General features: G+C 40.8%; 1 protein-coding gene across 1 annotated transcript; it reads right to left on the reverse strand.

Annotated features, from left to right (window-relative positions):
- Nucleotides 1–1,588: 1,588 nt before the first annotated feature.
- On the reverse strand, nt 1,589–2,521 carry LOC144250527 (olfactory receptor 14C36-like). Its single transcript, XM_077793411.1, has one exon. It carries the CDS (start codon nt 2,519–2,521, stop codon nt 1,589–1,591), a length of 933 nt encoding a protein of 310 aa, XP_077649537.1.
- Nucleotides 2,522–10,754: the final 8,233 nt, after the last annotated feature.

Below are 10,754 nucleotides of genomic sequence, written 5' to 3' on the forward strand. Positions count from 1 at the left end.
AGTAAGCTATAGTTGTAGAGGAAATTCATGAAAAGGTGGAGTGTACAGAATTCATCTGGGGTTCCGTGAAGGTCTTTCTGTTCTGGCAGGGAACATTGGGGCAGTGAGAACCAAAAGCCATGGGACACAGTGTGGGGATGGTTGGATCCTGTTAAGCAATTCAAGGCTTCCTGCAGCAGTCAGTGCTGGGGTGCTCAGCTGCTCCTACCACAAGAATTCCCTTGCCTAAAAACTTTAATAAGTGTATTCATCAATTAATCATATATGTTTATTATTTTGTATTTTCTTAGGTAATAAGTACATTTACGTATTTCTCCATATTTTCATATTAGTGTAATGTTGAACAAATTGTTTTTCAGAATTTGTAATTTAAAATCTTGAATGTGATATTATATAAATATTTTTTCTCACTGTGTTATATAAGTAAACCTAAATAAAATTGTCCTTCAGCATATGTCATTTATTATTGATAATTTCAAAGTATATGCCAGTGAGGGCACTAGAATACTTGGGGAGAAATAACTTGTGGGAGAGATGAAAGACTGCCACAAGACAGGTGGGGTCGTGCAAGCCTGCAATCATAGTGCCTCAGGAGGCTAAGGCAGGAGGATCAGAGGTTTCAAGACAGCATTAGCAAGGGAGCAAGACCTGAAACCGCTTAGCAAGACCCCATTGTAAGTAACCCAAAAAAGGACTGGGGATGAGATCTTAAGTGCAATCTTTGGTTTAAAAAAAAGAATAATAATAATAATAATCAGAGCAAATACACTTCCATAAGTTTTCAGGGAACAAGTACAGACAGATGTACTTTAAGAAACAAGTACAGTAAACTGGGGGGAATTTTATAGTTGACCCAATCAGAAATTTAGGCCAAGAAATAATGGTCCACCATGTCATAATTTTGAGGCATGGCACATTAGCATAGATGTCACATAAGTAAGATGTGTGGGAGGTAGACCATAGAGCTGACCTGCAACTCATGCTGCATGTTTTGTCCCCCACACTGACTCACTCATGGACATAATAAAAGACTGGCAGCTGCCACTGCCAAGGAAGCACTGGGTGCTCTTCCTGGTGGATGGATTTGACTGTGGGGACACAGGGTGTGGTAAACAGGGCTCTCTGTTTATTCATGGACAAGGAATTACTCTTCTCATGTTCCAAATAGATTGGTTATAACTCCTTCAGTATTTAATTATTGCATATATTCAAAGTAGTTAAATTGATACCACAGTGCTTAGAATTTTGCTTGACACTTCTCTGAATAATAGCATATTATGTGAGTATAAGTTTTCTTCAGATTTGATTGGTAAAGTTTTCCTCTGTGACAATACTTGATACAGGCACTGCAAAGTATTTGATGAATCTTTAATGTATGCCTCCACAAATGATTTCAACAAATATATTAAATTATATTAACTCATTAAAAGACACATTGATTAAATTACACATTTTATAAAGAATCCATATTCACACAAAGTGACATTAAAGTAGGCAATTTAACTTGTATCACCCAGATATGAAGAGCATTTGCCCTAATCTTGAACTTCACTCAGACAAATTAGGATGATGCTGAAATGCATCTTTATCATTTCCCTAAGAATAACTGTCTTTGCATTACTCTCCCCACAGCTTCTTTTACCTGCTTGTTCCTGAGACTGTAGATGAGAGGATTCAGGAAGGGAGGAACCATGGTGTAAAAAGCAGAGAGAACCATGTCTTGGAGGGTGTCAGAGGTTGCTGAGGACCTCAGGTACACAGCTGTGCCAGAACTGAAGAACACAGAAAACACGAGGATGTGAGGAGTGCAGGTGGAGAAGGCCTTCGCTGACTTCGCAGTGGGAAATTTCAGCACAGCAGAGAATATGCGAATATATGACATGGCAATAAATGTAAAGCAACTACCACAAATCAGCACAGCAGAGACAAGAAGGAGGACCTGGTTACTGGTGGTGTCTGAGCAGGAGAGCCTCAGCAGAGAGGGGACATCACAGAAGAACTGATGGACCACGTTTGACTGGCAGAAGGACAGCCTGAATGTGTTTCCAGTGTGCACACCTGCATACAGCAGACCACTGAGCAGGGAAGCCAGGATCATGCGGACACAAAACTTTGGGTTCATGATGAGCGGGTACTGGAGGGGCTGGCAGATGGCCACATAGCGGTCCCAGGCCATGATGGTGAGAAATAGCATCTCCACATATGCACAAAAAATGACCAAGAAGATCTGTATTGCACAGCCAGGCACTGAAATGGCCCTGTTGCCAGTAAGAGAGTTGACACAGGCATTGGGGACAGTGATGGAAATGAAGCCCATGTCCAAGATGGACAGGTTCCTGAGGAAGAAGTACATGGGTGTGTTCAGGTTTTGGTCAGCAGTGGTGACAGTGACAATGAGAAGGTTCCCTAACAAGGTACCCAGGTAGGTCATTGGGAATACTGTGAAATAGAGGAAACTCAGATCCCAGCCCTCAGGAGAGCCCAGGAGGAGAAATTCAGTTACCATGGTGGCATTGGCCATTTGCTGGAAATTCTGGTTGTCTTTGTCTGAGAAGATAAAGAGATAAGCGAGAGGAAGGAAAAAAAGAACATGATGAATACAATTACTTGGGGCTGGTATTGTTGCTCAGTCATAGAGTACCTGTCTAGCATGTGTTAAAAAACATCCATTGATCATTTGAAAAAAATGCAATTACTTTGTATATTCTTTTTTGTAGTATTTTTCATGTATTTGGCAATTGCTTTCCCTGTAGAGGAAGATCACTCTTGGTTTTCTGATATGTTTACTCATTTTGAGTGGAGTGCATCTCCAGGTGCAGGTATGGAGGTCTGCAGCCCAGGGTCTGGACCTGAACTGCAGGGCTTGTTCACAGCTCCCCATCAGGCCTCACCTGACCTTCTGAGACTCCCGTGTGAAGCATTTCTAGGGGTTTTCCCTGTAGGGCATAATGTAATGTGGGGCATGTTGCATCAGAAAAGAGGAAAATTAACTTGCTGGCTTCACTCGCTTCCCAGCCTGGGGCCAAATGTGGCTAAGAGAGCACCTAGCGATTAGCCAGAAGGCATTGCCCTGGGTTGGGATGAAGAATGGAACCACCTCTAGGATAGGCTCAGAACCCCTCTGCCCTCATTGATATTACTGCCTGTAGGATGGGTGTAGATGTAAATTCTCCCCACCCTGTTGACCTTTATCCTGATTGGCTCCTGTACATTATATTAGCTGTGTACCTTTTCACATTAAAGGAGATCCTGCTTTGACAGTTCTCCCTGGCTGTGTTGGATTGTTCTCCGGAGAGGGAGGACTGGGTGTGGGCAGCCAGTCGACCTTTACCTTTCTGGGCCTGTCCTAGTGGGGTGTGCTCCCCATCTCTCCCACAGGTCAGGAGGGAATGGGGGCCTAAAAACCCCGACATTTCCTTCTTCTCCTGCATGGCCACCTGTCTGATAGTGCATTCTTTAATATTCTCCAATTTATTTACCTTTATTTTAGTCCATGAATATAATTTCCACATTATTTTGCCATTGTATTCACACTTAATAATGCAAATAATAATTACTTTCTACTTTTTTTAATATATAGGAAACTATTTATAATGGTGTAGAATATATCTTCATGAACGCGAATAAATTTGGCTCATTTGGAAATCATCTCAAGAATTTACTTTCTCACCCAGGCTCACAAGTCCAGTGTTGTGAAAACTGAGGTAACCTGACTGCACTTGGACTTGCCTGCAGGCCTCCACTCTCCCTGCTGCTCTCCCAGGACATGCATGGTGCTGTCTTATGGCCAAAGGACCTCAGCCAGACCAGTCCCAGCCTCCCTGAGGCTCTTTCCTCTCCAACTGAGCAGCATATGTTCTTTTCAACCTCTACGTCCCAGCCCAGCTGACATTGACCTAAGCTTCTACCTTTACCTTGTTCTGTTTTCATGTTCAGCACCATGAAGTTGAAGGTCTTTTGTCCAAAACATAATTTGCCTTAGTCTTGGTAACACCTTCTATTATATTGCTTTCTTGTCTTGGTAACACCTTCTATTATATTGCTTTCTTGTCTTGGTAACACCTTCTATTATATTGCTTTCTTATCAATGTCACAATCTCACAAACTGAAACTGGCTGTAAACCCTAAAAGGAAGGTTTTGCTCATACTTTCAAAACTTCTGCAGCAGTTCAGTCCAATTCACTCCTGAGTCACCTGCATCTTCATCTCTTCAGTCCTCTGTAAACTGGGGTCCTCCTCAGCACATTTCCAGGTTAACAACACAGGCTCTTAGAAAAAAGGCCTTTCATCTCATCCTGTCTGGGCTCCTCTGGAAGTCTGTGTGTCTCCCAGGGCAATAGGTGGGTGGTCAGACTCATGTAGGTTGTTGTTAATTTGGTGGTGAGTGTGAAGTTCAAGGGGTCTGTCTACCTGCAGTCTGTTCATGTCACAGGACATTCAGCCTGAGGGACCCTCTTGCCCTCTTGTTCACTGCTGACTTTTTTTACTGTGATGTATTAATTTATTTTTTCCCCTTAGTAGGTATTGGGCTTTAAAGGAGACTCTACTGGAATCTTTCCTCTGAAACCTTTTACATAATCTCTAATTTTTCTTCCAATTTTGTTGAGTGTTAGAAATCAACATGGTATACAACCTTTCAGCTAATCAATATACATTCATCACCCCAAGTCTCTGGTGCAAATTCCTTGATTTGGGACCTTATATCATTCATCATTTTACGTTTCAGCAGCAGTGCATGACTTCCTGCGCAGTGGTTAACTACCTAGCACCTGCTGGCATAGTTCAGACCATTCACTTAGACTGTTTTTTTTTTTTTTTATGCCACTGATTTACAGATGAAGAGCTCCCAAGTAGGCTCTGCCCCTTCTGCACTGCTGTGGCACACACAGTGCAGGGTAGTGTGAGGTCAAGTTCACTTACAGATCTAGATGTCTTTAAAGCAGTACTCACCCAACAAATATTACTAAGGACATAAATATGGTGACAGGTATTTCAGACCTTGAGGATTTGAAAAGATGAAAAATATTGGTATTTTAAAATAAATTGATTACCATTAGAGGACAAATATAATAACACAATATATAAGGTGTAAATACATATGACAAATTGAGAATGTGCTGGGTGATGAGATAATTCCATATTAAAAACCTAGCAGCTTTTTCTCCTTCTGTACTGACTTCTGGACCCTTCATGGGTGATTGCTGACCAACCCCAGGCATTTGTGTAAAATATTAGTTGGAAAATCAACTATCTGTTAGGATTTGGAAGCTGGAGTAGAACCACTTGAGGCATTTTCTTTGTTTCACTTTTTTTATACTAAACCATTTGCTGTCTTTGTTTTTGCAACAGAATTTAGTAATTTCTCTAGTAAGTACTTTGAATTACTTCTACTTAATTGATGTCCTTCTTTTGCTTATGTGATTTAACTACAACTTGAAAACTTCTCTACATTTATCTTAATTTTCTCATGGATGAATCTCCTAGAAAACTTCAGACTATGGATGTGATACAGTAAATACACATCACCTAACTCTCATAGGTCCTCAGAGTATTCCTGCAGATCTTAAAAATATGAATACTTTATGAATCCAGATTTTGTGAAATAAGAAATTGGCTTTAATTTTTGCAGTTTGACCTCCATAATTTTAGTGTTCAGAACTACATTCTCCTTTAATGGGTGAAAATTGCTTATTGAATATTCCCTTAAAAAATCCAAAATGTGGGGCATAAAGAAAAACAAGATTAGATATCTTGAGGGTACAAAAAATAAGTACAATGAAATATTAGCATATCTTTAATGCCAGAAGAATGTAGAGAGACTGCTCCAAGTGCTTCCCTCTGTAACCGGGGACAGCTGACATTTTTTTTTCCTTTTGTTACTTCTCTTGATAGTGCTTAAAATGAAGAAGTGTATGGATCGCAAGTAAAAATGCAAAGCATTTCTTTTATTTTTTGGCTCATAATGTTTTTATTAATTTTTTTAGTTTGTTCTAATTATTTATACATGGCAGCAGAATGCATTTTGGCACATTGTACACAAATTGAGCACAACTTCTCCTTCCTCTGGCTGAACATGGTGCAGAGTCATACTAGTAGTGTAATCATACATGTATAGTGGGTAATAATGTCTGTCTCATTCCACCATACTTCTGATCCCCACATTGCCTTCCCTTCTTTCACTTTTCTGTGCATAATCCATTTATTTCTTGGGTTTTAAGAGACAGGAATTAATCATTTTCTAAATTACATTTTTCTGTATTAGGAGTTATGGATTAATGCTATTGATCAGCCATTGGGGAATGCTGAGAGGCACTTATCATATGCTGAGCTTGATAATGAGCTTCCAAAGGCTGCACCACTGTATTTTTATATTATTTACACTGGACACACAATCCTCATCACACCTGATATAACTTTAGTATGAAATGTGAAAAATTATTGAAAAGGAGATCATAATTGTCATCATGACAGAAAGGTGAAGTTGGTGAATTCAAAATGCTTCAATGACAATTTTATAGTATATTAGAAGTTTTATTTTCAATGCTACTGAAAAATAAGAATATCATTTGCTAAGTGAACTCAACTATTTGGCAATTTTCTTTCTTGTCATGATACAAATGTTTTCCTGGTCACCTCTCTTATCTGTGCAGATAATTGTGTGCATTTTCTAAGTGTGTGGTCAGTAAAATAATTTGAAAAGTATAATTTTAAACCAACAAGAGGCGGTATGAAGAGCGATCACATTATATACTTGCAAACAGCATTCATAAGACCACAGCACTCCAGTTACACTAATATGTACACAGCAAATACTACAGTGTTTACAAGACTTCTCTGTGCCTGTTATTCTTGCACAATTAACCAAGAATTTATTGAGATACCTCAAAATATGCATGTGATTGCAATTTGCTGAGCAGAATCAAAATTCGGCTCAGATGAGCTTGGACTCTAACTTCCAAGTACTCACTCTTGAGTGTCGCCCGTTCTCCACCTGGGAGCAGAACCCTGTCTCTCCTTGGCATCTCCCATCCACTGTGTCTGCTGCCAGATGGACCAGTCCAGCCAGCTCTGTACAATGTGGTATGTGGGAATCTCAGTCATCTCTGCTTTATGTGAACTTGGTGCCTGGTCAGTGGTAGCAGGGCCCCTGGGAGCCTAGAGCTCAGCCTGCAGAGACAGCAGGAGGCCTGAGCACACCACCAGGCAACAGCACCTCCAGAGCCCAGGATAGAGGACCTGGCTATGTGCCAAGGTGGACAGTGGATGACACAGTGGAACTCCTCTGCTGAGCATCACCCTAAGTCATTATTGAAAATTGAGTAACACTGAGGAGATACTGATGGTGTTCACTGTGTGTTTTAATCTCTGCCCTCCTCAATGTGAGGGAGGAGTGTTTGCAGGGATCAGTTAACAGTAAGGGTGGTGGGCAACTCTCACTCATCAACCTGTAAGTGGGAAACCTCTAACAGTGTCTGCATTTCAGCAGCAACATTTCTTATCCTTGAGATAAAATGCAAATGATTTAAAGATAACTTTGGCAAGAGTTCATGGTTATCAATTCAGTGTTATATACTACATTTAAAAATTGCACAATATCCAACTACATCTTGTTACAGAATATTTGTATTTCTTCAAATGAACCATCTAATCCATTACACACAATATCTCTGCTTATCATTAATTAGAGTCACTGGAAACCACTGTGTATAATCTCCATTTTTTTAAATTTATATGTCCCAGACATTTTGTTTGACTAGAATCATTCAATATGTGCTGTTTTTATGATGTGGATTCAGCTTGATGTTTTCAAAATTATTTTACATTGTAGCATTTATCACTATTTCATTTTTAAGGGATGAATAACAGTCCATTATATGTATACACCAGTACTTTAAAAATCCATGCATCCACTGATGGATGTTTTGTTCTTCACTGTGGTAACATGAGGTGAGATTTGTTGGTAATCTTCTATAGGGGCTTCTTTGTATCCTGGGAGAGATTCCACATGAATGTGTTCTATAATCCATCTGATATGCTGCTGGATTTGCTTTGCTAGGTTTTGTAGAGAATGTTGGCCTATGTTCTGATCAGATCTATTATCTTCTGGTCTTCATTTCAATATGGCCTTTTCCATATTGTCTTAGCTACTCATCCCCCACCTTGTGCCTGTCCTAAAGGAAAAATAAGGAAGAAAATAAATCTGTATTGATCCAGAAAAAGAGAGAAAAAACAAAGACCCTGTATCTACAGGCATTAGGAATGATGGCCACCTTGGTATTTAGGCCACTAGGTCCGTGAGATTGAAAGACCCAATGAGGAGAGATGTCACTGTATGGTCCTAGGGGGCTCCAAGGCTAGGAAAAGAGTACAATGTAAGTGGCTTCATCTGCAGTAGAGACAACACTATTTATTACATCTATGCACCTTATTTGACTTTGAGTCTCATGGACAATGAAACGAAGGAAAATGTCCAAGAACAGGATTCAGTATTTGACTTGGTCACCATTGTACAGCCAGAGGGTGATCCTACATTCTTGAAAATGCAAAAGTTACAAAGGAATCTTTAACCTTCTGTACTCATATTGGTACAGACCAAACTAAGGCCCAGAGCCCAGCACAGGGAAGGAACACTGATAATGATGAGCCACAGAGGGAAGCATGCTGAAGGAGGGTCACAGAGTGAACCATGAGCATTGTCCCCTTGTCTCACTCATGATCTTCAGCAGACCCTGGGCCAAGGCCAGCAGCCTCCACTCCTTTACTGACATTTTACCTGAGACTAGTGAGCAGGACCTGGTATTGGTCATCAGAACAATGTAGCTTCTAAAATAAGACCAAGATACTTGCAAACAGCATTCATAAGTACCTCAGGTGTACTGGTGATTGGTGTAGTTTTCACAAGTCAACTATCATTTCTAGTATAACCTTCCCTACGTCTAGGAAGAAAGTACAGAATATAAAAACCATTATGAAAGAATACCAAGTCATATGCCTAGAAACAAGTTTAATGGAGAAAGAATGATGTGGATGAACACCTTCTCTTCAATCCGTGAGCAGTGTTTCACAGGTGAGGGATCCCAGATATAAAGGACTCCTCTGTTTTTATATTTATAAGAAGGAATGATCAAGAAATCAGGAAAGAAAGTGAAGACTAATGAAGAAGAAGAAAAGGCTTCTTGGAGTCCCAGAGGGGTCCAGAGGTCACAGTGGTGATCTACCTGCAGGCCATGGAGTGAGAGGAGCCATGGAATCCTGTCCATCTTGGCCTTGGACTGTCCCTGGACTATTGGAATTGTATTTCCTCCCTCCCATCCCTTAGGACCTCGGAGAGGTCAGCAGCATTGTTCAGGGCAGAGCCAGCCACAGACTCCTCATGAACTCAACATTCATCAAGCACTTTCCAGAGTGGGGCAAGTAAGGTGGAGACCTGCCTCTCCTAGGCATGGTGGCCTCTGTGGAGGTGGGAGGCCTGTGCTTAGGGCTGGAGCAAATCCAGTTGTCCTGTGGGCTGTTTCCTTGGAGGGATGCATTGAGTCTCTAATCTACAGCAAGCACAGTGTGAAAACAGGGTTTTCTGCAGCAGAGGCTGGAGCAATGCTGATCCTGGTAGCCAATGGCAGCCTGTCTGCTCCATGCACCTCCCTGAGCATGCTCAGAGTCATGTCTACCATGCCCTGCAGGCATGGTCAATGGTTTGTGCGTCAAGTTTCTGAGTCCTAAAGAGACCTCCTGGCTGCTCTCCCAAGAGTTTCTATTTGAATTTATACAAATGCATTTATTATTTATATTTTTGCCTGGGATAAAATGTATTATTGCAAAAATGTGGATGTTGTTTTCATAGCTCAGAAGGTAGTCTCATATATGTAGTTATTCTTAAATATGTTACTGCTTTCTCTTTTTCTATAGTTCAACCTAATGTCATTTTATGAAGGATGAATAGAAATAATAGTGTAGATCACAAAATTATTATATTAAAACATTCATGGGTCTTAATTATGTGATACCAGGGTAGGCAGTGTAACCTGTAAAGGCCAGATTTGAAGACCTTCATCTAATTATAAATCTTAACAGTAAAATTAGGCTAATGCTGAAATCATCTTTATCATCCCCCTGAGAACAACTGTCTTTTCATTACTGTCCCTACAGCTTCCTTTACCTGCTTGTTCCTGAGACTGTAGATGAGAAGATTCAGGAAGGGAGGAACCATGGTGTGAAAGGCAGAGATAACCATGTTCTGGAGGGTGTCAGAGGTTGCTGAAAGCCTCAGGTATGTACCTGTGACGGAACTGAGGAAGACAGACACCATGAGGATGTGAGGGGTGCAGGTGGAGAAGGCCTTCCCTGGGGCTCTGGTGGGAAATTTCAGCACAGCAGAAAATATGCAAATGTATGACATGATTTTTATTTCAAAGTAGCCACCACCAATGATTATAATAAAGACAAGAAAAAGGACCATGTTGCTGGTGGTATCTGAGCAGGAGAGCCTCAGCAGAGAGGGGACATCACAAAAGAACTGATGGACCATGTTTGACTGTCAGAAGGACAGCCGGAATGTGTTCCCTGTGTGCACACCTGCATACAGCAGACCACTGAGCAGGGAAGCTAGCATCATGCAGACACAAAACTGAGGTTCATGATGAGGGGATACTGGAGGGGCTGGCAGATGGCCACTTTTGCTCTCCTATATCATCCTTTAATGCACAAAACATTTAATTATGTATATCCTGAACTTTGTCATTTTTTTCTGCTGTGCT

The sequence above is a fragment of the Urocitellus parryii genome, chromosome 1 (assembly GCF_045843805.1).
Source record: "Urocitellus parryii isolate mUroPar1 chromosome 1, mUroPar1.hap1, whole genome shotgun sequence".
NCBI classification, from domain to species: Eukaryota; Metazoa; Chordata; class Mammalia; order Rodentia; family Sciuridae; genus Urocitellus; species Urocitellus parryii.